The sequence below is a fragment of the Calypte anna genome, chromosome 7 (assembly GCF_003957555.1).
Source record: "Calypte anna isolate BGI_N300 chromosome 7, bCalAnn1_v1.p, whole genome shotgun sequence".
NCBI classification, from domain to species: domain Eukaryota; kingdom Metazoa; phylum Chordata; class Aves; order Apodiformes; family Trochilidae; genus Calypte; species Calypte anna.
This window is the reverse complement of record NC_044253.1, coordinates 21,899,489-21,926,713: the sequence shown is the minus strand read 5'-3', so window position 1 is coordinate 21,926,713 and position 27,225 is coordinate 21,899,489. Positions and strand designations below refer to the sequence as shown.

At 38.1% G+C, this 27,225-nt stretch overlaps 1 protein-coding gene across 2 annotated transcripts in view; it reads left to right on the top strand.

Annotated features, from left to right (window-relative positions):
* The window catches only part of SP3 (Sp3 transcription factor), a 36,403-nt gene extending 33,536 nt beyond the window's left edge, over positions 1-2,867 (top strand). For both annotated transcript variants that reach the window (XM_030454118.1, XM_030454119.1), the window contains one exon: positions 1,102-2,867. In XM_030454118.1, the coding sequence (XP_030309978.1) occupies positions 1,102-1,418 (317 nt within the window). In that variant the 3' untranslated portion in view covers positions 1,419-2,867. The remainder of the gene's footprint in view (positions 1-1,101) is intronic.
* The last annotated feature ends 24,358 nt before the right edge of the window (positions 2,868-27,225 follow it).

Sequence of the window (27,225 nt, the reverse complement as noted above, 5' to 3'; positions counted from 1 at the left end):
AGAAAGACTCAGGCTGAAGGAATGGGCTGTCAGGAATCTTTTGAAATCCAGCAAGGATAAATGCAAAGTACTGTGCCTGAGAGGGAATGAACCCTTGCAGCAACACAGGCTGTAGGCACCAACTAGCTGGGAGTCAGCTCTACAGAAAAGTACCTGGGAGCTGATGGATAACAAGAACATGAGCAAGAGTCAGCAGCAAAGATGACCGGGGCTATATCAACAGAAACAGACACCAGTGCTAGAGAAGTAATCATCCATCCTCTTCTTCTCAGCACTGGTTAGACTGTATCTAAAATATGGCATCTAGTTTTTAGCCTCGAACAGGATTACATTCACTAAAGTGTGACCAAGGTGATCAGGAAGCTGGACAGGGAGAGAGACTGTAGGAACTGGGCTTATTCTGCTGAACAAATAGAAGAGTAAGGGCAGGGGGGAGATTAATAGCAACCTTCTGGTACCTGCAAGGCCACCATTAAGAAGGAAAATATCGTGGTGCATTGGTGGGAGGATGAGAAAAAACAGACATAAGTTGAATCAAGATTGGTTCAGACCAAGTATGAATTAAAACTCCATCCATCCATCCATCAAGGTTTTCCAGACCAAAGTGGATAAATTCCTGAGTAACCAGGTCTTATCTCCTAGCTGACCTTGCTCGGTAGACACATCAGACTAGAGACCTCCAGAAGTCATTTTAACCATGAATTACCCTATGATCCTGTCTGTCAGTCTCAAATTTTATTGCTGTCCATCATTCAACTGGTTTTGTTCTCCTCTTAAAAGTTATTTGTTGGTAATAATTGCAGTGAAACTTGGCAGCCTAAGGATACGAGATGGCTGTATTCTTTAGCTTGCCTGTAAGTTCTCTCTAAACTCAGTGAGACACAGAAAAATTAATCCAACATGAAAAACTTGTCTGTTAAATTTCTAGGCATCTATGCAAATCCTTTAACATACAAGTTTATATTATCAGATTGCTTTTTTTCTTCAGTGTAGATGTTGTTAGAATTCTGACTCTTAAAGGCTGTGAGATATTTTAGGTTTTGGTGTACATGTGATATTTTTAATGTTCTTGAAAACATTTTTTGTTTTCTTCCATGACAGGTGAGAAGAAATTTGTCTGTCCGGAATGTTCAAAACGCTTTATGAGAAGTGACCATCTTGCCAAACACATTAAAACACATCAGAATAAAAAAGGTATTCACTCCAGCAGTACAGTGCTGGCATCAGTAGAAGCAACACCTGATGATACTTTGATTACTGCAGGAGGAACAACACTTATCCTTGCAAATATTCAACAAGGTTCTGTTTCAGGAATAGGAACTGTTAATACATCTGGCACCAGCAATCAGGATATTCTTACCAACACTGAAATACCTTTACAGCTTGTCACAGTTTCGGGAAACGAGACAATGGAGTAAATATTACACAAGATACCTATTAATTGTGGTTATTTTTATACAGTAGTGAGAAGAATATTGTTCCTAAGTTCTTAGATATCTTTTTATTGATGTGCAAAAATTTTTGGATTGACAGTAACTTGGTTATACATGACACTGAAATGCCTTACTTTGTATGATATTCCATAGTATATTAAAATGGTAAAATTGCATGGGTTTTGTAGGTACTTTTGGAATCTAGAAGAGATGAAATTTTACCAAGTTATATTAAAAAAAAAAAAAAAAAAGAATTTAACGATGGAAATGGTAGTCTAACCAAATGCATCAATCCTGTGTGGTTTAGTGTAAAAAAAATGAGAACATGTTGGTATTTATCTATTGTAAGATAAAAGAAGTTGATGGGTGAAAAGAAATCATGTTATGATAAAAGAAATTTTGTAATTTTCTTGATGACTGGAATTTTTATTATGCATAACTGACAAATCAAGTTTCCAAGCAAATGTTACATAGTGTAGGCTTTACTTAGCTCATCAACTTGTCATTTTGAAGCTAATTATTTTAATTAGGTTAACTATGTACAATATTTTAAGCATTACTCTTGTAAGATTTTGAAAACTACATTTTAACATGGAACTCTAGGGATAGTCACCTTTTAAATCCTATTGAAAAGCCATGTTTAAGATTTAATTTGCCAAAATGATGTCTTGTTAATATTCTTTCAATAACCAAGGTGGGCAATATAACCAATGTTTAAAAAGCTTAAAATGTTAAAAAAAAGTATGTATAGGTTGAGGCATTTGGGTGGTAAGGCAAATGTTATAGTGAAGTATATCCCTTCTTTTGAACATTGGAGGACCAAAAATAAGGTGTATTGCGTCTCAGCAGTCATTTTTATCAAATCTTTTTCCAAAAATCATCTGTCTGCCAGGGCCTTAAAAGCCATCTTGTAAATTACGAGTAAAATATAACATATGCAAATACAACAGAAAAATCACTTCCACATTGACAGTACTCCCAAACATATGGATATAGTCATAGTGAACTAGGGGTTTTATGAGGTTTTTATTTGTTTGTTGTTTAGTTTTTGGTTAGTCAATCTGCATTTAAATATCAGCCATCTTTCCTTTTTTGCTTCTTCCCTTAAAAATTGTATGTATCCAGTACATTTAACTGATAAACGTATATGTTTTTTATTATGCTGAATTTTCTTTTTATTTTTTAATTACTGTTTATATTTTCAATTATAGAAAAATGTACAAAATGAAGTTATATAGCCAGTCTGTAAGTGCTATACCATTTTCAAAAATGTACAACAATAATTACTGCAGTTCACCTATTTACAAACATTTGGAAATCTGTTCATTTGTTATTCTTAAAACCACCTCAAATTTAAAGGCTACCTTATTGTACGTTTAAAGTGTATTATAACAGTGTGGTAGTTAATAAAACACTATTTTTTTTTTCTTTTGACTTGAGTTTACTGTACTTCTTGTTAACTAACAAGGTGTAATTTCATAATATATCTTGATAGCCTAAGATACTATTTTGCACTAGATGGTAGGACATAGAAATGGTATTTTCTTTCCTTATGTGCAAGGAGATGATGCTGATGTACCACATACTCAGAAAAAAAACCCCAAACTTCTGTATTTTTACAGACATTTATGTATCATATACTGTGTTGATGTAGTGGTAATTTTTTTTTACCTTAGGCTGAGCAGGGCTGGAAGGAAACACAGGAAATGTGTCCTACAGACTATGAAAATAAAGTTGCATTAAAGTCCCCTGACAATACAGGGAGTCTTGATAGAGAACTGTGGCTGAAAAGGGATAATGGCCTTTTGCTTAAAGCAAGTACAATAAGTACAATGGGGAAAACATTAGAAAATATTACTGGAAGGGTGAAATGATAGTTTTAGATGGAATAAGAAAGACTGCTGAGACATGTGAGATTAAAGGAAGCAATTGTTGGGTATGATGTGATGATGAAGTGAAAAGCTTGGATTCATGAAGTATCCAAAGGCCAGCAGACAGGCAAGGTTAATTTACCATAAACCAGGTAGAGTTCAGTCTAGAAAAGAGAAACTTTGGAAAAGTCATGAAGGGAAGGAAGATTTTTCTGCATTTGCAGGTTAATGGGGGAAAAAAAAGAAAATCTTGAAATTTAGACTAATGGGAATTGACAAGTACAGAGAAAAGGAAGTTCATTTGCTGTCATCATAGTCTTCTGTTTAACAAGAGTGAAATTGATTGGGAAGGCACAAGAGCAGCAGCTTAGGAGAGAATGCAGTTCTGTTTAGACTTGCACCATTCTGTGGATGTTGGCAATTTTAACATGCTCAGAATTTACTTCCTTTAGACAGGTGAATGGGCACGGTTTCCACAAGCTGTTCTCTTTCACAGAGCATGTATGTGTAAGTTACTTCCATTTGAAATACATTCTGTTTCTCACCTCTCCAGACATTTTGTAGCTATACTGGTGCATTATTTTAAGAGGAAGGTCACCTGCTTAATGAAACTGCTTTACAGTACTAAAGTTTCATGGCATAAGAATTTCACTGATGTGCATCTGTGGATGAAGGTGTTTTGCTGTCAATTGTTTTGATACCCTCATTGCTGAAGATAAGATTGCTTTATTTCTCAGAACCTTAATGCTTATTTCATCAAGTGGTTACTTTAATTACTGTTTAGGAGGCACAATTTTTGAAATTGATGTTTTGTTGTTATGAAGTTTTGGAAGAAAGTATCTGAAATATATAGGAAAAAGTTTGGTGGAAAGCTGGAAAGCCTGCAGTCTAAGGGCTGTGTAACTAATGTCTCTCAGCCTTTGTGTTCATGTTATTTGAGAATGCTGCTGCATGTATTCACATGTTGTGTGATCGTGATTTGTTTGAAGATTTCTGCTCACCTCCAGGGCAAAGGTTAACAAACCCAAGTATAAGATCTTTGGTATGTCACGGACTGATACTACCTCATGGCTTGCTTTCCTGGTCACTCCAGCAACTCAAATGATACCAAGACAAAATTGTGAACTCTGTAGAAGGCTTTCTGAGTTTTTCTATCTGTTCTTCGTGGATTCCTGATGCGTCTTGGTGTGCTTCTTGCTTCATATCAGTACAATTTGTAGCATTTAAAATACTTTTTTTCATGTTAGGATTCTTCACTTGCAAGTTTCATGGTACAGTAGCCTTTAGATCCTTGGATGATTTGTATCTCGCTTAGTCTGATGTGATCACTGATTAAGAAGACCTTAAAACTGGTTCTACAAGAGAGCATGAACTTGACAGTGGCCTGAGTTATCAGTTTCAACAGCGTACTTACTTGCTGTAAGTAAAAGGCCTGTACAGACACTTGCTATAATCTGAGTATTCTCGGGCTCATTCCTGAATGAACTAATGATTTGATCATTGCAAGTTAAAAACAGCTACTGATTCGTGCAAAGATCAAGAGGTTTTAATCGTTGCTACTTACCAGGCCAAGGGCCAATATGACTGAGAATGATATGATCACTGAAACGCTTGTGAGGAGCAGGATTTCTGATTTGAAGATTCAGATTTCACTTTGGAAAGGGATTCCACAGAGTTCTTCTTTCAACTCGTCTGAACAAGAAATACCAGGCTTTGGTTTGAGGCTGAGGTTTAAAAGCTGGAAGCAGTATGGTAAGTCTTACCATTAGGTAAGTCTTCCCCACGACTTCAGAAAAGCTGTTATGTCCTGTAACAAGTTGTTCTGGATGCCAGGGAATGAGGGAGTGGAACTAATAGTCACCTGTCAAGTAGTTCTTAGTTCCTTTAAGTAAAAAACAAGTGAGCAGATGGCTGGTTTTCCTCCATCTTTTTACTGTCACTATTATCATCAGAAGTGCAGTGTGCGCACTGTTGAGCAGGGCTCGCATGGCTGATTCAGATCTTACCTGGCAGATATTCTCTATAAAAAGACCGTCTCCATTTGATGCTCCAGAATTGCTGTTCATTACTACTTCAGTGTATTCTGGTGTATCTTTCCTATAACCCATGTCTGTAGGATGTCTGCTAGAATCTTGGTCAGATGTGTAGGTGTTTTATCCATTCACAAATGTTGCACCAAATGGGATCAGTAACTTACTATGAGTCCCTGTGACCACACCTTCCTGCCAGTGAATGAGTGGTCTGGGAGCCTTCCACCTTTCTTGCCCACAAATGCTGGTCCTTCCTTATTCCTGAGATGCCCAAGAAACCACAAGAAATAAAAAAAAAAAGTTAGTAATCAGTCTAAAAATTTGTTGTCCCTTTCCTTAGAATGTGCTATGCATCGTTTTTTGCTGTCGCATCCTTTGTGCTTGGAAAATAACTCTGAAATAATTTAATTTTTAATTAAAAATTTAATTTAATTTTTAATTTAATAATTTAATTTTTAGGTGCACAATACATGCTGTACTGTGTTGTATATACGTTCTATGTACACTTTCCTGCATATGTGTATGTGGGAAGGTAATATGCTATTTTAAGGTTATTTTCACGCAGAAGCCAGAAATGTTGCTGATAGTGAAAAACCTGTCTTTCCATTTAGTTAGGTAAATATCTGCTGTCTGACAGCCACATCTAGCTACAAATTGTGTATAGTAAATCCCAGAGTTCGGTGGCCACTGGGACCTAAAATTCCCCTCACAAAGAATTGTTAAGGTTTGCATATTTTGAAATTAAGAAAAACAAAATCTGTAAAGTAATAATATACAGCTCTTCTCTGATCACCAGCAGAGTAAGACCCTGTGCTACCCTTAGGCCTTCTACTAGGCATGAATCATACCCATTTTCTATAGAAGTGGGGTACTGCTGATATGCAGCTGGTTGGTCTGTACTCTTAAGGTATCATAAAACATTTAATACAAGGAGTTCTACGTATGTTTCCTTCTTTAATCTTGAAAGTATGAAGAGCCATTTCTAACTCAAACCAGAGTCTTTGTGTAACACCAGAGCTCACTTTTGCATCTTGACGTTGACCAAGCCCCTACCTGTACAAGTTGGTAGCATTCTCAAGTCCTACCATTGCTGAGTTGGCAGAAGAATGCTCTGAAAAATATCTGCAAGGAAATAACCTTCCCTCCCCTGCTGTGCTTTCTCTTTAGTCAAAAAGCCCAATTGCATGGATTTTTAATTCAACATGAGATGGACACCACCTGGAAAAAGTCCAAATCAAGACTCAGAACTGTATGTTGTTTGTGCACAGCTCTCCTGTTCCCTCTGAAAGCTTAAAACTGTTACTTTCAAGTAAGGACCTCCTGGCCCATGAGAAGAAAGGAGTCATCAGAGAGATAATCGAGCTGGGTTCCGGGCATACAAAAAAATATCTCTGAAATCATGTTATATAAAGGAGTCCCTGATTTTCACACATGCTGGGCCACCCAACTACCCACAACTCTTAATTTCTGCCTTCTGCTCCTACAGAACTTACTGTTCTATGAAAGGTATTCACAGAATTTTATTCATAATTTATGCACAAAATCCACAAATGGCTGCTTCAGAGGTTTGCAGGGAAAATCACTGGAATTCTATGCATGTGTTCTGTGGTGATGATTCTTCTATTCATGATGCTTCTGATGGGAATGATCTACATTTACTGTCTAAATTGTTTCCTCATGTGTATCCTCTCTGTTTAGGCCATGGCATGAGTTATTAGCAGTATGTAGCAAATGTAGGTAAACACAAACAAAATCCTGTTTCTTCTGGTAACTGAGTTCTGGACACTTTTCTTATATTTTTGTTCTGTGATCCATTCTTTTCCCTGGTACTGGAGTCTCTGTTCTCTTACTTCAAATGGTATGGCTGGAAGGTTTATTGTTTAAAATGATGGCTCTCGAAAGGCAAGAAGCCATGTCTTATATTGTTAGCTTGGCTGCAAGGTGTTGAGGATAAGCTGATCTGGCACAGGACTATGTATCTGTTACCTGACTATGTAAGCCTTGGATCCCTGTTGGAACCTCTGCTGCAGCTTTGCATAAAGACATATTTAATGTCCAAGTGTGGTTGGAGCAGATACAGGGCTGTATGGCAGCACTTCACTGTGTTTTTCAAGAGCAGCATGGGTGAGTGGGTAAGAAGAGCTGAAGAAAGTGAGATGGTATGTCGTGAAAGGAGGCAACCAGGTGCCACTAATTCCCAGGTAGTGGCATGAGCTTGGTATGAGGAGGAGCACAGAACCTCAGCCCAGCGGGCTGAAGTGGAAGGACAGAAGGGTCTGTGTAACAAGATGAACTTCTTTTAGGGAACGGCGCTTCAAGGTCCAACCAGGTGTTCCAGCAGACTCACGAGTAGTGCTCTAAGCCTATGGCCCTCAGAGTTGACGAGCCTGGATTGGTGCTGTTGCTCCGAGAGCGACTGACCTCTCTGCCGGCTAGCTCAGGACTGAGCTGAGCCTGTGACTCAGGCCTCACCTTTTATCCTGGTTGCCTCCTTTCACTACAATGGTAGCAAGCAGCTTGTTAGTACCAGACACCGAACACGCTGTTACTGGAAGAGCGCTCTTGAGGCACTGCTTATGGGCTGCTAGGAAGCTTTGTGAACACAGGAACAAAATGGAAAAAGGTAGGAACAGGTGGGCTGGACAAGTGACTTAGAGCAGGGTTGCATGTGGTGACACATGACTAAGAGTTGATATGGGTCCTAGTCTCTCGTGTGTCCCTCACAAAACTTTCTGAGGTTTCTGAGGTGTGATTGCAGCCATTCAGGGGAACTGTAGATGGATTAGATGAGATGTGATAAAGTGAGGAAAGGGGGCTAGAAAGGAAAATCTGAGTGCTGCATAAAGCTTTCCACCATTCATTATGCTTTCATGGCAATCCTTGCTGCCCGTTGGTTTTTCACTGCTTTACGCAACTCTTTCCTGTTGTAGTTCTCCTGCCAGGTCTCCAGATACCATAAACCCAGCAAGAGAGTACAATCTAGGATGAGCTTTGCGTGAGTAGGTATTATTGCTGAAGGGCTGCTAGAGCTTGTATCAGACAATATGTGCTGTTAAAGGTTATTTATGATGGAGAGAAACAGATGTGCATTAAAGATTGCACTGTGAACTGCTGCTTGAGTGGTGTCGTGGCTGAATTCTGTTAATTTTAAGTACAAGGGTATCACAGCTTAGGAATTGGATTGGAAATTAGGTATGAAAGGATGAGGCTGGTCCTTTTGCATGTTGGCTTTATTTGCTGTTTGAAAACAAGTTATCTTGTTTGCCTGCTGTGGTGAGAGCCAGTGTGTGCCTTTCTCTCTCTGTGTAAGGAGGCTGCCAATAGGCCCGTGATGGCGGCATAGGCCCAGGCACCACAGGGACGCTCATGCCAGGCGGGAGACCAACAGCCCCGCCACGGCCCTGAGCTTCCCCAGCCTCCGCTCCACTCTCTGCATGCACACACACACACACACACAAACACAAACACACACCAAGCACGATTCAAGCAACATTATTTATTTTGGAGCCCAGTCCAAAGGGCTGGCCCACATCCTGCTTGCAGCAGGGGACCCCCAGGCCTCCCCCTCACTGGTACCGGGCCAGCACTGGGCTGTGGGGCTGAGTTTGGGAGGGGTGAGCAGGGTGGGTGTGGATCCAGTTGGGTATGTGGTGCTTGGCTTCATTTAAAGCCATGTTTGGTCAGTGCTGGGATTTGTTTTTAAGTGAAACTTGGTCAGCATACTGCCACGCCAGTGAGAGGCCAGGAGGGTGACTGGGGCTGCAAGGGAGCGTCATAAACAGGGCCCTGTGCTCCAGGATTGAATCCGTAATTCTGACTGAGTTTTTTTGTGCCAGAGCTGCCATCTCAGATAACAAGATTTAGTAATAATTTTTTCATGTATGTTTGCAGATTTTTTTTTTTTAACTAAATGTAATGTGTCCTAAATAAATAATTATTTAGCAGCTTGACATGCTTCCAAAGGAGCTATTCAAGTCCTTTCTGTAAATAGCACACCTTTAAAAATTATATCAATAATTAATGTCACTTGTGCCTTTTCTTAGATTCCCTTAAAAAAATGAATAAAATTACCTCCCAGTCAGTATATATCTGAAGAATTAAAATAGTTCAATTTCCACTTGTGAATTAGCTTTTTTATATGCCGAATTATGTCTTTGCTCATCTGAGATTTGGACTGGTGATTTTTCTAGCTTCTCTGGAAATATTAACAGCCCTCAGAGGAAGGAATAGCTATGAGAAATATTTCAAATGCAAGAGGATTGGAGGATCCAACATATGTTACAGTTTTTCCTCTCCATATGTGTAAGGTACCAAACACCACTGAATGGGCATACAGAGCAATTGTGGATAAGCTCCAACTTCAGCAGTAGAGTGAAGGAGACAAATTTGTCACCTCCCAGTGTTAATCCTTTCACTGCTTTCGTTTTCAGCCTCACTTAACACATGCCTCTTCTGCAGCTCTCCGAATTATTTAGAAGCCTCTTTGCTCGTCCTACCTTTTTGAGGAAGAGCAACAGATGTTTCCTGTCTGTTTATTTGTGGGGGGCAGAAAGCTTTGGGGTAGAAATGATCCTTCTTATGTGACAGGGTGAAAAAACAGACGGCCCTGCTCTGGAAGGTTGGACATGTGAAAACCGGGTAAAGAGCTGACTGATGTCACTGTGAGGGATCTTTACGCCTGTGAATGTTAAGTAAAGTGAAAGAGCTATTTGTGTATGTTTCTTGTCCAATTATCACATAGGTTTTAAAATCTGTGCAAGATTTTATTATCCCATCTATATAATTTCATACAAGAAAGCCTATACAATCAGAAAACAAACCCTGATTCTTACTTTTATAAAAAATTAATTAAATATATAAAAGCATAAATTATTTATTGCTTACAGACAGGTTAATGCTTTTGTTTTGTGAGGCTCACATCTACTTCTACGACAAAACTGAAGCATTTTCACAGTAGAGCTCTGCTATGCTACAAAAGATGAGTTATGTGAAATACTTTGAGTGAGGGCTATAAATTTTCTCCTGATATTCATGACTTTTCATACTTTAGAAACAGTTTTGAAATTCAATATCAGATACTATAAGAAGATTGCAGATGTCAGGATCAGAGCACATAAACAACTGCTGATGACAACACAATTTAAAAAAAAAAAAAAAGAGTTATGAAGGTTAAAAAACACACAACAAAACAAAACAAGAACACACACACACACACATACACACTACATGAATCAAATGTATATAGTTTGCAACCTAAATGTTTAAAGACTGATATGTGCGTGCAAGATGCGATGTTTCAAGGTCGCTGTTTAGTAGATATTAATGATCCCTGCAATTTAAAGTAATATTTCTCTTTGAATATACTTTAGCCTTTGCTTAATCTAAGGGACACTTGAAGTAGCAATAACTGGTAAAGAAGCCAAAACTTTTCTAGTATTTTCTTTTTTAGACTCTGTGTTTGGCAGTGAAGTTTGTGATCTGTCAGTTCAGTACATGCAGAAGATTTTTGCATAGCAGACAAGTGAAACGTGGTCCTGCAAAGTCAAGACTTGAAAACCAGGCTGCGATACAGGTACAGTGTATGATGATTATCAGGTAATGTGGGGCTTCACTGTTTCTAAAAGAAATATTGTATCTTCATCTCTTGTATATGTAAACTTATTAATGCAAAGAGGTATTATTGCTTGTCATCTTAGATTCATAATACCTGAATTACTAAAATTTTGTGCTTTTAAAGGAAGATGAAAGTAGTGAAAAGGTCCAAGACTGGTGGAAAGCATGCATCTGAGTTAGGAGACCATGCTATCCTGGTTCTCTTCAGCCAAGTAAGCATAAATACTTGCATGAAGCTATTAATTATATATTTCCATACTCTTCTCTCTCTCTCTCTTTTTTTTTTTTTTTTTTTTTTTCAAGGAAGACTATAGGAAGCATGTGAATGGCAGCTTTAAACATCTATCCAGTCATTTGGTTTTATCTCAAACATTGTGATGAAATCTTGTTCACCTTTAGGTTCAGTGGATGCAGAATTTCTTTCAAGGTGTTAATCTGAAACAGCTGCTTTAATAAGAAGCATCCGCCACATTTGAGTTAGAAACAGACTGCTTCTGTCAGTCATCTCTCTGTCTTAACTTTTTATTTCTCTATGCCCTTCCTACTATTTCCTTGCAATTCTCTTTATCTCTCTGGAGTTCTTCCTCTGTCCTGTCTACCTGTTACAGAAAGTACAAAGTATGTATTTTTAGGCTTTCTGTGCAATTTTCAGCTCTTAAACATAAAAAATGTTGCCCAGTAAATTACTGACTTTTGGTAGACTCCTCAATTTCTGCTCTTGCTATCCATAAGTTCATAAAATTCTGGAATGGTTGTCTCTTCCATTTTTAAAGGCTCTTGAGCATCAGAATGTGGCATGAATGTGAGAGCGTATTTGAGGATATCATGGTTCCATATTTGCAGTTTACACAACTGAAAACCCAAGTATCATCTAAGGGAGATCAGAATCCATCTCAGGCTAAGCTTGGCTCTCCAAGACCTCAGCCAATACCAAATGGCCATTAATTTGAATGTGATAATCTGTGAAAAGAGAGATGGCTTTAACTGCCACAAACTTTAGGGCTGTAAAGTTGTTAAAGAAATAAAGCTGTATAGAGGGAGAGAAGAGTACTGGCTACAAAGGCAACCCAAAAAAAAGAAAATGGAGCTGCTAGCTTAGAAACCTGCTAATTCCTGTTGCAGAATGGGACTTTTTCTGAAACCCTGAAAGCACAATTAGAGGTACAGAAAGCAAATAATAGATTCAGTGCTGCTTTTGGAAAGAATATATTGCTGAAATGGAGGCTTCAGTACCCACGCAAAAGAGAATGAAAAATTCAATAAAATTCATAATGATAGCAAAACTCTTATTATAGTTTAAAGGAAACCATGTAAGAATCCTAGTCTTCCCTGATAGAAAGAAGGTAAAAACCTCCAAGAATGCTATCTGATTATTAAGAAAGTTGAAAGGAAAGAACTTTTCTTTATAATTTTGAATTCTTTATCTTGGAGGGTTTTTTTAGTTTTCATGCTGTCTCGGTCTTAGATTCAATTATGTTCTGACTTCCTTACACTCAGTTTGGCCTTGCTGAAAAGAGGTTAAGTGGCGTGGCCAGCCCCCACATCTATCATGGAGATTCAGTTAGACTGGAGTGGAGACAAATAACAAGAAATCTTCTGACTAAATCTTTTTTTAGGGCATATCAGAATAGATTTTGAAAGAAAAGGTGGAGCCACGTGAAAAACAGTTCCTTCTGAGAACACTGGAGAAGGGAATGCTTATAAAATATAATGAGAGAAAAAATGTAGCAGCTTTATCTCTGGCAGGGGAAATGAGAAAAAGAAGCTGATAGAAACAAATTGCTAGATGGAATGAAAAAAATATTTGGCAAAGCAGCAGAGGAAGACAGATTCTAAAAGAACCCTCAAGCAGCTTACTATCCTTAGAGGCCAATTAAGCCTGAATCAGTCAGGAAAGACAGAAAGAGCCGTCCTCAAGCTTACTGAAAATTTGTAACAGGCAAAATAAAGCCCTGATATTATTGGTATATAATGAGTTGAATGCTTAGAGAAACAAGCTAGCTTGGCTATTAATGGTACCAGGGTGGTATTTACATTTAAAACAAAATTTATTTGTAAGGTCTTTGAAGGTTTTCTGTGTCCATCTCTATATTAACAAAAAATCAGCTCCAGCTGACAAAATAATGTATGTAATGAGGCAAATATGCCCCCAGGTTCCAGCTGCCCAAATGACCATTTGAAGCTATCCAACTAAGGAAAAAATCAGAAAATATCATCAGAAAAATGCCAGCTAGCTCAGAGTTCAGGTCTTTTTAAATATTTCTGAACACCTTACTTAGCTACATGCAATAGCTATCACTATGCTTGTGAAGACTTCTGCTTTTGGAAATTTATACATTGCTTTGCAAGAGCTCACTGAAGCATCTGTGTTAAACTTCATTGTTGCACAGAATATTAGAAGAATATAATCATTACCATGAACCTAGCTTATAGTAATGTTACCAGTTACTCAATATGGTAAAGATAGACCAAGGAAGTCCACATCTTGGGCTTCCTGCAGCTACAGCAGGCTATTTTCTTAGCATACCAAGTTCCATAAAAAGAAGTTTGAGTAAGAACTTAATAATTTCAGTTTCCCTATAAATCTCCCCAAAGAGTCAAATATAAAGATAAATTGGAAAGATATGTAATTCAGGTTAATACATTTTCTCAAATCCCAACTTTTCACACATAATTTTAGCATCTTCAAATGAAACATACACCAGAACCTCATGTGACTACCATATTAACTGTCCTGAAAATCAGCTGTAGTTTAGGTTGATAGATACTACCCACTCTCTCACAGTGAATTCACACCATAGTGAAGGTTTCCAGTGGATTCTCAGTTTAGCAAGCTTAAGATGCAGGCTCTAAATAACAACAGATAAAAGGAATGAAGGAATAGTTTATCCTTGATCTAGAAATAAATAGCCAAATTAGATTCCATATGTTGTTGATTAGCTTCCCTAGGGGCAGGGAAAAGCCTCTGGGTATGGGCTCAATAGAGAAGACGAGTCCTCATTCAAAGGATATTTTTTGTGGTTTGCATAGGATTTCCCATATTTGCTCATTGTTTCCTTTCAGAATTCATCTGCAAAACTTTGAAGCTTCTCTGAACCAATTCCTATATATTTCAAGGTAATTCCCCTTATTCTTGTTTTCTACATCTGTCTGTTGATTTGCTATGGATATACAATGGTCTAATTATTTTTCGTGCTGTACATTTCCTGATGGTCTTAGAAGTGATACATAATTTTAAAACTAATCTTTTAAAAAGTTGAAAATGTAGGTATGTATGATTGGATACAAGCACAAAGTAAAAAATGCTGTTCCCATCCATTTTGCTTTATTGATATGGACTCTGAACCATGTGAAAGCTCAGATGGGGGCCCAGGTGTGCTTTTGCCTTCTGTCAGTTTGCTTGATGATTGCCAGAACCTTGTTCTTCCTAGTAACTGAGCCTGTTTCTCAAACTGTCTTAAGTCTTTTTAGAGAGCACTGCATCAGAGTTTTGGGTTTTTGGTCTTTTTTAATGGGTGCTTTGCCACATGTAAATACCTTTGTCTGAGGTGCAAGTCATCATTGCTGTCATTCGCAGATACTTTATTTTCAGTCCCAAGTGCTTCAGTGTGTAGGAATGTGACAGAGTACATTAGTCCTGCAATAAGGAATATCAGCTATGCCTTTGTAATAAAGCTGTGTATGCCCTGTCACAAAAGAAAAAACATACAGAATATGAATTGACTTTTTGTATGTGAACAGCTAGAATGCAGGAAGGGGCTGTTGAATGTATGCTACCAAGTTATCTTGGTCTCTGTACAGGCATTGTAGACCTCTTATTGCTGAGTTTTCTTTCAGAAGTATAAGTATTCTACCCCCACCATCTCCCAGATTTGTGGTTTAGAACCTCAATTAGTTCCCTGTGCTTGACTCATGGGCAGATTCCACTTGATGTTCTTTCCAACTGAAACAATTATGCTGGCTTGCCACACACAATGACTGAGGATGTGAAAATGAATACTGAGAAGCATTGAAGTAAAGCAGTCTTCTTAAAGAATGGCAGCAAGAACTTAACCCCTCCACTCATAGGTGGGAACCGTGAATAGAGCTGAAGAATAAGTACTCCTGGCTGCTGTATCTGAGTATCATTATAAACAGCAGTGTCTGGGAACAGAAGTGGTTGAGAAGAAGACACATGAAACTCTCATGATACTTTTTTTTTATAGCTAAGTGAAATCAAAATAAGACTTTTTTTTTTCCTCTTCATAAAGAAACAATAGAGTTTGTTCCTTGAATCTGTTCTAATGTTGACACAAGTCAACAGTACCAAGGCTGTATCTGCTATAATATCATATTATACCAAGGCAACCAATTTTTCTATAGTACTAGAATAAGAAGGTGTATATCCTTACATATATATATCTGAAAAGTATATAGAGAATATATGTATAAAACTTGGGAGACAAATTTTGTTTCCTAAGATAAATTTGAAAGGGCAATGACCTGTTTATCATTTACTTTTATGTCCTCATCAGATTTAAAATATCAACTAGTTGCAAAATATTCAGATCCAGAACAGATCATTTTTTTTATCATATCCACCACTCCAGAATTCCAATGTTTGAATTCAAAGGAAGAAATTTTTTTCTTGTTTGTTTGTTTTATTCTGCAGTCTAAATTGTTCACCTTTCTCTTAGGCCTCATCACAGAGTTGTACAAAGAGCATGGCCCAAAGTTGCTTGGGAAAAGGGAAGATTTAGAGGAAGACCATAAGTACTTGGGAAGGAGATGCAAGGGTTAAGGTCTGGGACCAGAGAACAGCTGGAATATGTTAGTTTTACAAGAAGGCAGCGGGGAGGGGGAGTGTGAACTGCCAGCAGGTGTCTGGGAATGGCTGAATAACTGGTGGTGGGACTAGAAGAGAGCTCTGCCTTGTACTGTGATGAGTCCACCAATTTCAGCAATAGCTGCTTTTCTTAAGAACAACAGACCTTTGTCAAAGCCCATTGAAGGAAATTTAGCATTTTCTTTAAATATAATAGGTTCTGGATCAGGCTCCTTCCTATTTTGACAGTGTTTTTGTTTTCTCTGTCTCTTAAAGCCTTACCTTATTCTTTCTCTGAGGAGGGAGAGAGGGCTGGTTGACTGCTTGACCAGCTTCGGAGTGCAAGGCACTGGTGTGTCCCTTGGAGAAACTGTCTCCAAGTTAAGCAAATGTTGTTTTGATAAGAGAAGCTGCAAGCAGAAAGTGTAGGAAGAAAGGTCTGCTGGGGTTTTTCTCCCTGCTGCAGTAAGGAAAGCTATACTGACAGAGACAGCTGATCTTACCACAGTGCTGCTTTGCTGTGGTTTGCACTTTGGGTCTATGTTCTCCAGTAGTCCTAGTCATAAAGTGGCCTTTGCTCTGGGTGGCACTATACAAACACAAGAGGCTGTCCCTGGCCCAAAGACCTTGCATTGTTGGTGTAAAATGAGAGATGACAGCAGGTGGACATGCAGACAGAAGCAGAAGGACCTAATGACAGTGCAGGTCAGGGAGCATAACACAGCAGTTTTCTCAGCATTTAATTGGCATGGTGGTAAAAGAGTTTGAAGGAAAAATTTGAAGATAATAGGATCCTGCACAGGTAATTCTGAAAAGCTCCTCCCAGGTGTGAAGGGCAGCGTAGGATAAAGTGTGCATGTTCTTATTTGACAACCTAACAAGGTGGCATTTGTCAGGATTGGAAGAAACAATACTGGAATAACCAAGATGGGAGAGGGTGGAGAAGATTTTTATCTATATGTATGGGTGGGAAAATTTTACCTTATGCACTAAGCAGCAAGGCTTTGTAATAGTTGTATATAAGTGCTTTTAGGAGAGGACCTATAGAGAAATTTAAATTGAAGATGATGTCTGGATTATGTGTTTGACTGATGGGCATTATGGCAGTATTATCCACTGTGGATATGATGGGAGACCTTGTGCAAGGTTATCTTGGAGAGAGAGGAGGGGGAGAGTAACATCTCTATTTCAGCCAGTGATACAGAGGGAGCTGTCAGAGAGTGGATGAGAATATATGTACAGAAAGGTGCAGGCGTTGGGGAATTGAGGTAGTTTGTGTTGGTGTGTGTGCACTAGAAGAATTTGTGTTTGAAGTAAAATTATATGTTTGGGGAGCAGCAGGGAGAGAGGTGGGTAAAGAGTGGGGAAGATTAAGCAAAGACAGTTGCCCAAAGAAGTTGCAGTGTAGGTGTGTGATTGGAGACATTGGGTGTGGACAGAAAAGTGCAAGGTAACAAAACAAATTGCTAGAGAGGTGGCAAGCTGAAGGGCACAGTTACCAGAATTTCTTCATACAGCCCCTGCAAAAGCAATCAGGTGTTACAAGTAAAGGAAAATGTTAAAGGGTGAAAAGGGTGTTTTGGGGTGTTGAGATCGACTGTGAGTGAGTCAGGAACTGGTGTACCTCAGAAAAAGCTCAGGCAGAAAAGAGAAAAACAACTTTAGATTGTACATACTGACATCATATGTAGGTGAACAAACTGAGGGTTGGCGGTAGTTAGGAAAATAATCAACAGAGATTATGAGAAGGTTTTTTAAAGACAGGAGAGCTAAAAATTTAAAGAAAGATGCAGCCAGGAATCGTAATTGAAACACCAGTCGCAAATGAAGTCTTCTGTGTTCCTTTACATGGCTATATCCTTGTTATATTTTGGTGTTTGCTTACTTTCCCAGAGTAGTATGCAAAATGTTCAGATTTGTGCTGACACTCGGAGTTTATCAGTCTTGATACTTTGTTAATAACAAATACACTTTTTTCCAGCTTTAGACTATAAGTGGACAAAAGAACCAACATCTGACAATTTAAAGAAGTGCTAAATAGAAAATTCAGTCAAGAACTGATACTTATTTCCATCACTAGCCAAAATTTTTGTTCCAAGAATCATTCCATTTAAACTGTAGCACTGTAGTCCAATGAAATTATACTAACGCAGTAGATGCGTTTGCTATCTAATGTTTTAAGGAAAGATTCAGTACAGATTGCTTTTCAAGAAAAAAATGAAGTGACCTACTAAAAAATAATTTTGGCAAATGCAGAATAATAAGTTGCTTTGCATTTGTGATCAAGCAAAATGCTGCTTTAAACTCATGTACCTCTAATGAACTGGCAGTCTGCATAGGAGCTTTCATGACTGTAAGATAATAAACACTGACATGGATAAATTGTCAAGAGTTGAAAAAAAAACCCTGTCAAATTATCATTTTGATGATGATAGTGCATTTGGTTATAATGAAAACAAATGTGCTGGTGGTTCCTTGCAGCAGTAATTTTCCTGTCCAGGATGACAGAGTTAGTTCTGAGAAACTTTTAATTGTTTTATCCACATAATGTCATGCTGATCACTTTTATGTCACTGGACAAGGAAATAATCTTAACAACAAAAACTACATTTCATACCAGAGGTACTGCTTTTATCTTTAATTCTTTATCTGTGGCAGCACAAATAAGAATTCTATAGCATGATGACTGGCACAGTGGGATTCATATTGCCCATGTGTTTGAGTTGGACAGGAACCAACACAGAGAATATATACATAAACATGACTCAGGTTTATTATGGAAATGCTTGTGGGAGCCCTGAGAGTGTGGATATCTGAAGTATTTCACCTGAAGGGTTCACAAGAGATGCAAAAGGTAACAGGTTCCACCGCAGTTTGCCAGGATTCCCCCCAGTGTCTCAGCAGATGCTTGTTGAATTCTTCCCCACCATCTATATTTCTCCTTGAGCACGATGGATGCTGTTGTATGATTCAGAGCTTCATTCCCAAATGGACCAATCTCCTGGAGTCACTCAGGTGGGAAGTCAAATTGTCTGGATGACAGAGCCACATCAACATTTTGTGTAGTGTTGGAAACAGATCTGCTTGAATCACTGTTTGATAGCATGATTAGATCTGGTTAAATTTTTACTTCAGGGTTTTACCCATAAACTCAGTGCATGAAACAGAGAAACAGACGGTGTCTGTTTATCTCAGGTTTTTGTGAGCAGCACTACATCAAATAAAAAGCAGTCACTTGAAGTGCTTAGTCTATTGATCATGCAACTGATCTGAATCTGTCATGTTTTTATCACAGTTAAAAAGTCAACAGCTCCAGATGGTCATACAGATCATAAAATAATAAAATTACCTTAGTTTTAAAAACTTATCTTGAAAATTAAGGAAGGTAAGAAGCGTGATATTCTTTTTTTAAGTGCAGTGTATACTCACTTGGAAAATGCAGGAAAACATTCTGGGTTATATATGAAGAAAATGTATACATTTTGATATCTTGTTTCACTAACTATTCCAGATCTTTTTCTCAGAACCCATAAGAGATTATACTTATTTAATTTAATTTAGAAAAGTGTGGTTTATTTATATCAGTCCTCTCTTTTTGTTTTTGGTAAAATCAGAAGCTAAAGAGACCAACCAATTTCTTTGTCCTTCAAAACATTACATTGCTACTGAAACTTTCCAGCATTAAACATTTCAATGATCTCCTTTTCTCTGCCATCTGTCTGATCTGGCCTCTTTCCAAACAATACTGCTTCCCCAATGGATATGGTTGTCCTGGTACAAGAGTTTTCAGTCAGGGTAAGAAAAATTCACATTGTGTTCAGTTGCTTCTTTGATAGTGCATATAAATATTGAATGGACATGAGCAGTTTGTGTATTCTAAGGTGCACATCAAAAAAAATGTTTGTCAGAAACTCTGACTTCTGCTCTGCTTTGCTTAAAACCCACCGCTCATTGTTAAAAATATTTGTGGTTTCTGTCATCGTGCTATCTTTTAGTTTATTTGAGAACTACTTTTTACAGTATCTGTATAATGTTCAAGAATGGAGGTTTTGAAATGTGGTTGGTTAAAAAAAAATATCAAGTTCCAAATTACACACAGCTTTGCAGAAATCAAAGATTTTGAAATAGTTTTCTTAGTTCAGAAATTCAACATGAAATATCTCAGGAAACATAACATAGTTCAGAAGCTGAGCACTTAGCCATGAATCATGTACCAAGTTGGGCACAAAATCTCTAATGTCTTCTTGACCAATATCTTAAGAATTTTAGATTTATTTAAATTATGTATTGTGGTCATATATTTAGGTATTACATCATATCTGAGGATGTCAACAGAGGTATAACATCCCATCTAAGAAAATGCAATGCATCATTAAAAATACATATGAAAAAGCATGGTATTTTTACATGCACAAGTGCATTAACTGTTGAAAAGGTGGAGTGGTCTCATTTTCCCTTCTTCCTTTATGCTAGAATCACTTTCATGCTAGTAATTAAGTAGTGCGTTTTATAGTGAGCAATTGTAATAAAAACCCATCAGACACTGACAACTTCCTTTAAGAGGAGCATATTACATTATACTCTGAACTATGTACATCATCTCTGAACAGCAATAGAATTTCATGTTGAACAATTAACTCAGTGTGTCCCAGAGTATCACAGGCAATTTTTCTTTCTTGTTTGGGATGAGGTTTTTGTGTTTGTGATTTTATTTTATTTATTTTATTTTTCTATGCACTCTTGCAATTAAGAGACAGCACTACTCTCTTTCTCTTTAAGGCAGAGGAGTGTTTTAGGTTATCTGTAGTCCTGATTTTGAGAAGTGATTTTCACTCATTCAACTGAAAGAGTTGGCTCTCAGGATTTATTGCTGTGTCAGAATTGCTTTCAAACTCTTGTCTAGGAGCTTGAAACAACTGTCTGCTCATGCAGCCAGTTCCAGGATTAACTCTGAATCCTCTGCATGCTGGGATAAGACATTGGGAGTTCAGTCACTGGCTTGAGAAAAGGCTGAGAGACCTGGGGCTTTTTAGTCTGGAGAGGAGAAGACTGAGGGGGTGATCTAATTAATGTGTATAAATATATGAGGGCTGGGTGTCAAGAAGGAAGGGACAACTTCTTCTCGATGGTGCCCTGTGATAGGGCGAGGGGCAATGGATTCAAGATAAAACACAGGAAGTTCCACCTCAACATGAGGAAGAATTTCTTTACTGTAAGGGTTACAGAGCCCTGGAACAGGCTCCCCAGAGAGGTTGTGGAGTCACCTTCTCTGGAGACTTTCAAGACACACATGGATGCATTTCTAATCGACTGCCCTAGTGTTGGCCCTGCTCTGGCAGGGGGTTGGACTTGATGGCCTTCAGAGATCCCTTCCAACCCCTGATGTTCTCTGTCTGTCATACACATGGAGGGTAACTTAAAGGTGTCAGTACTGTTTAAGTCTTCCCTGAGCCATAACTTTAAGACTTACATTTTGTTTACACAAAGATATCTTTCTAGTGCCCTGGTAGTATAACTCTTGCATTTGCTTAGCCTGTTCTGAACTGGAATAGTGGGAGGACTGTGTCTAAGCCTGTGATCATCTTTTGACCTGTGCTGTCACTCTGAAACAATGGTCGGTAAGTGGCAAAAGGAGAGCCAGGAGTGTCTGAAACCACAGCACTTTCATTGCAAAGGCAGATATGATTGATAAAATTTGTATGTTGGTTTCCTACTGAGTCTTTACTTTGATAATTTAAAGAGGCATTCCAGGAGAAATAGAAAATATAATTAATCTTCTGTTTTACACATGAAATTACAGAAGTGTATTTTCCACGACAGGGTAAGTTTCTGTTACAAGAAAGATTTCCCTTTACTTTTGGTTTTGAATGTGTTCAGTAAAAAAAGAAATTTACAGTTTATTATTTTTGCCAGTGTTGCTATAAGTTATTAATATACTAACTAAAAGTTTTAATTTTATTCCCCAGCGTCTGGCATTCAGCGTAACCTACTGGAACTGTATCTGGATTAATTTTGTGCAATTATAACATTTTACTAGATTTTCTTTATTAAACAGACACTCAGCACCTAATCCTTAGTGCAGGGTGTAGCTTTACAACTAGATGATATTTATTACTCTGGAAAGCCATTTGGAAAAAAAAAAAACAGGCTGTAACTTGCATGAAAACAAACATATTCTCATATAAATTCCTCAAGAGGAAGCTGGCAGAATTAACAAGTATGAAAACAGGGAATCTGCTTACTTCACCAAAGTTTGCCCAAAGGCTGGAAAGCAGCTGAATTACTGGGTAATATGAATACCTTATTTTTACTGTGAAACAGATGTACACTGTAAGATCTTTTTCCTGTGGCAAACAAAACCAAAAACTTAGCATATTATATATGTTAGATATAAATAGAAAGTGACCAGTTCCAAACTTCAGCTAGCAACTTTGCCATCAATTCCTGTACAATGAGAATCAGGCTTTGTGTTTAGTAAGAGATTCCCTGTTATTAAATTACATGAATGTGGTCAGAAAAGCATCTTACCAACCAGAATCATAGATTCATAGCATTTTCCATGTTGGAAGGGACCTTTAAGACCATCCAGTTCCAACCCCCCTGCCATGGGCAGGGCACCCCCCACTAGATCAGGTTGCTCAGAGCCCTGTCCAGCCTGGCCTTAAACACTTCCAGGGATGGGGCTTCCACCACCTCTCTGGGCAACCTGTTCTAGTGTCTCACCACCCTCATGGTGAAGAACTTCTTCCTAACTTCCAATCTAAATCTGCCCTCCTCTAGTGTGAATCCATTCCCCCTAGTCCCATCAGTACCTGACATCCTAAAAATGTTTTTTTGAATTAGCACTGCTGAACCTGACTTCTGTTCGTGTAGACACATAATGTGGTTTCTAAATATAGGCTTATCCAAGGAATTGATTTTAAAATGTTTGGTCTTTTTTGGTGAAATTTGGATAGAGATATTTGGAGAGGGAGAAATCTGTCTCATGGTACTTCTAAGAAATGTAAAATGTTGCTTTTTGTAGTTTCCAAATTAATCTGAGAAGTTATTAGTCCGTAGCATTATGTCATTGCCCTGTTGTTTCTGGCAGTGCTTAAACCACCGCCATGCCAAATCCCAAGGGGAAGTGGTGGCTGGAGGACAATTACTGCTAATTCCCATCTTACACTGCCATGCAAACTTGGGTCAATATCTTGCTCCATGGAGAGGCTGCACGTGAGAACTACACTTTGCACACTCAGTGTTTTTGTAGTAGAATATATGCATGGTAGCAGTAATAATGGGCTCAAACAGTAATCTGAATGGATTTTTTTCCCCTGTTCTTTTCATTCCCTAGCCAGCATCACTGCTGTTGAGGCTTTATACAGTAGACCTGCAGCATGACCCACAGCATCTCTTCTTCCTGTATTCACTGTTAGCCACGGAACAAGTCTGAGGTACCTCAGCAAAGCTGGCATACCTCCTTAAATCTGGCCATACAACTGCACCCATGCCAAATACTGTACCCTCCACATGTGAACAGCCCCTTCAATGTCAGCAGGATCTCTCAGAGAGGCTAAAGCTCAGGATATGGGTCAGCATTTCTAGTATATGTCTTCTTTTGAAAATGGCTATGCTGATTTGTGTTTTGAAATGCTGTGAAAAGAGAAAAGCCCCTCTTGCACCCAGAACCACCCACAAAAATATTCTGAATAGCAAGGGCAGCAGAACATGTCAGTCATCTACCCTTGAACTAACCAGACATCTGTGAAAATTTCATGCTTCTCTGAGCAGCTTCTCCAAAGGGCTGATTTTGGCTGTAAGTCTTTCAGGGAATACTTCGATTTTCCCTTCTTTTATCTTTTTGTTGGGATTTCAGTTGTCCTTGGTATGAAAAATAAAAAGGTACAAATGAAATAAAATGTGTAAACAACAGGAGGGGGCAGGCTTAAACTGACAAAAAGCAAGAAAATCAGAGTAGCTGTAAACCTGGAAATGCTGTTCCTAGCTCCTAGAGTGTGCAGGCAATGCAGCACATATGGCACATGGAATCACCTGGCACCAGGCCTCTTTGTTGCACCTTGGCACAGGAGAGCAAGAACAGAGCAGAGATGCAGATTTTAACCCCCAGTTGTCTGGTAAGGATCAGATTAAGCCTATTCTTATACTTGGCTTCCAGAGCATGAATATGAGATGTTAAAAATAGAATCATTACTGACTGATCTCTCTGTACTTAAATGTGCAGAGCAGTGCAGTTTTTTGATTAAAGACTTTTGATATCATTCTTTGAGGGTTTAAGAAATACATATGAATGTAATTGTACCTTTTCTTATGGAAAAGTTGAATTTTATTGTAATGATATTTCATTTATGATGTTCTTTGCAAAAGCTGTTTCTGATCTTATGCTTTTAAGTGAGCCTCTCAGTGTGCCTTACAATCATTAATGAATCAGACTTTAGATAAAGACAGTGTAGGTATGGCAGCATATCATTATACAGGGGAGTAGACTGAAGCATGAGGATGTAAATATTTACTACATCTTGCACGATGTTGAGGAAAAGAGAGCTCTAAGGGTAGGATGATGGTTTCTACTCTTCATAGTGTACTCAAAGGATCTTTGAAAAATAGAAATCATTCTTAACTTTTACTCAATGTTGGCAAATATTTTTGTAAGGAAAAAATGAAAGCAAATTTTAAAATAAGTCAGAAAACTTTTTTTTTCTGTTTTTAGATGTCATTTTTGGAAAAAAAAAGGAGGAATAAATGTCTTCAGAATGAAAGAAAATACAGGTTGATGTGGGTTCTCAAATCCCCAAATGCTGCTGCTCCTGCCTCCTTTCCAGCTCCAGAAATTTGTTTCATTTATTCAGGTTACTCTACCACAGATGTCTGTGATACCACTAAGTATGTGCCTCAGCTGTCATAGTAATGCGTGTGAATCTCTGGTCAGTTTTTCTATCAAGATTTATATGTTTTGCTGTATTTCATGCTCTTCTAGAACAAAAGGGGTTTTAATTATTATACATCAAGCTCTGAAGATCAAAGCAGTTTTTACTTGTTTATTTTACAGGGAGATCATCACTATCACAGGCTGATATTGAAGAGATATATGATTAACTGGAATCTTATCTTTTGAAATACATAATGTAAGATTTCAAACTTAAGGGAAAATTGTATGTATTTTTTAGGAATTGAAATGAGCTTATGCAGAGATTTTAAAAATAGACCTAGGAAAAAGAATAGAAGAATGTACAACAAAGAGTGTATATTCAGATATTTTAAGAATGCTTTTAATACTTAAAAGATGACAATTTCTTAGAGCCCTAGAAAACAGGGAAGCTGTTAAAAAGTGGGACTTTGCTTCTGCCTTTGTATTTTCTCAGTTCAGTTAAATTTTTGAAATGTTGTATGTTGTATTTATGTAATCAATTTAATAATACGTATACAAAATTATTTACACTTTTACATTTTATATTTTAAATAGCAGTGTGCAAAGTAGGTAGTGCAGCCTATGCTGCCTGATTTGTCAGAAAAACCATGTGTTCAGTGGAGACAAGGAAAGCCAGGTTGTTTTGGCTGTAATTAGCAATTTCTGGGGCGAAGGACTCTACTTTTGAAAATAGTTTGATTGCAGGAGTAGAAATTTGATAACTCATAATTGTCCCATAATGATATTGTCACCACAGTCTGTTTTCAAAAAACAGCTTTAGTACAGTAAAATTTATTTCAAAGTTATCAGGAGAGAACATTTAACTATAAGCAAGTGAGTCAAGCTGTTTATGTCTGAGTAGGCTGATTTTTACCAGAAATGAGTTCTTCTGAGCTCTGGACAGAAGGCAACTTCAGTCTGAAAGCTCTACAGCTGTCTTGGTGTTTTTTTTCTCAGCTAATACACACTTTGACAATATGGGGGTTTTGGACCAAAGCTTACTTGAATTCAACAGCCCTGAAGCAGAGAGCAGAAGAATATCTATCTGGAAATCAGGCACAGCTGAATTTTCAGTTAAGGTGTTTCAGAGAAAACTTAAATTCTTGAGTCTGACCCCAGCTGCTGTGGTCTCACTTTTGTGTCTGCAATGGCTGAGCTTGTGGCCTGATGCCAAGTAATCCTCTTTTCAGGAGGATAAAGTCACTATGTTATGTGGCTTGCATTCTATAGCCTTTTTTTATTTCTTATTTTTTTTTAACTGAATGTCCTAGTTTTTATATGATGAGAAGATAGAAGGAATAGATTGCAACACTCAGTGCTATATTACCACTAGTACTGAAGTCAAAATTTTGAAGCTGGCTCAAGGTGTTTACTAAGTGGGCATTTATTTTTTGATTGTCTCAATCTGCATTTTTAAGAAAACACACCTATTTGTGGTGAATGAATGAACATGAATGAAGCTGCAAGCAGTGACTGAAATAACTTTTGCTGAAGTCACCAAAATTCAACAAGGTTTGAAGCCACCAAAATTAGAAGAAGGTTTGATTTCTCAAACTCATCTGCTGTTCCCTAAAGCTTCTCACACCAGCTACTGACCTTCCCTGACCTGGAGAAAATAGCGGTGGGGTGTCAGAGCAGAAAGGTGCTCAGTGAAGAAGTTCAGTTCATGAGGGAAGAGTTGCATAGGTGTTGGTTACCCAGCAAAGTAACAACACAGCCCACTGGATTATAACAGGGTAGTAAATACAAATGCTGTAATATTTCCATAGAGCTCTTTCTGTAGAGGCAACTGTTACATCACTGTAACATCACTGTGGTCTCTCTTGCTATTGTTCACTTAGGGAGTCCTTCATTTACACAACAGACTTGTTAAATTGTTGGCGAAATGTGATTATTACTCTTGCACAGAAGCCACATGCTCAATCTAGATATGGCTTAGTTTTGTGTTTTTTTTTTTTTTTTAACAAATAGTACAAAAATGCTTATCCTTCTCTGTATGATGACACAGATTAGGAAGTCAGTCCACAAAAATCTTTCAACCTTACAAAGTAATTGCCTTTCCCTTGTGATTTGAAGTACCAATGATTCCCCACAGTACTGGGCTGTTAGTAAGGCTGCCAGAAGTCCAGCTGCCCCAGAGGCAGATCAAGGCATGACCCATGGCTCAGGGTGAGTGGAAATCATAGGAAGCAGATTGGGAAGTAACTCTGGGTCCACACAGGTGAATTCCTCTCTTCAGCAGCTCAGCTGTGCTCGTTACATTGCCTGCTATGCAGTAGCAGAAGTATGGTTAGAATAGCCCAGTCCTGTTTGTGGAGCTCTATGAGAAGATTTTAAGCATGCACATGTCTGAAAGTATCAGGAACCTTGAGAATTGTGGTGTAAGTCTAACTAGTTTTTCTCCATAGCATTTTTATGCTATTTCAGATCTTTTTAAGGAGAATGGTCATTTGATTTTTTTAAACTTTGTCTAACTCAAATGCTCTTTTGAGGGTATTTTCTTGGTTATAATGCCAGTTCTTGGCAAGTCATCTGTGCTGTAACTGAGTAGTGGTGGGGTAGGAAT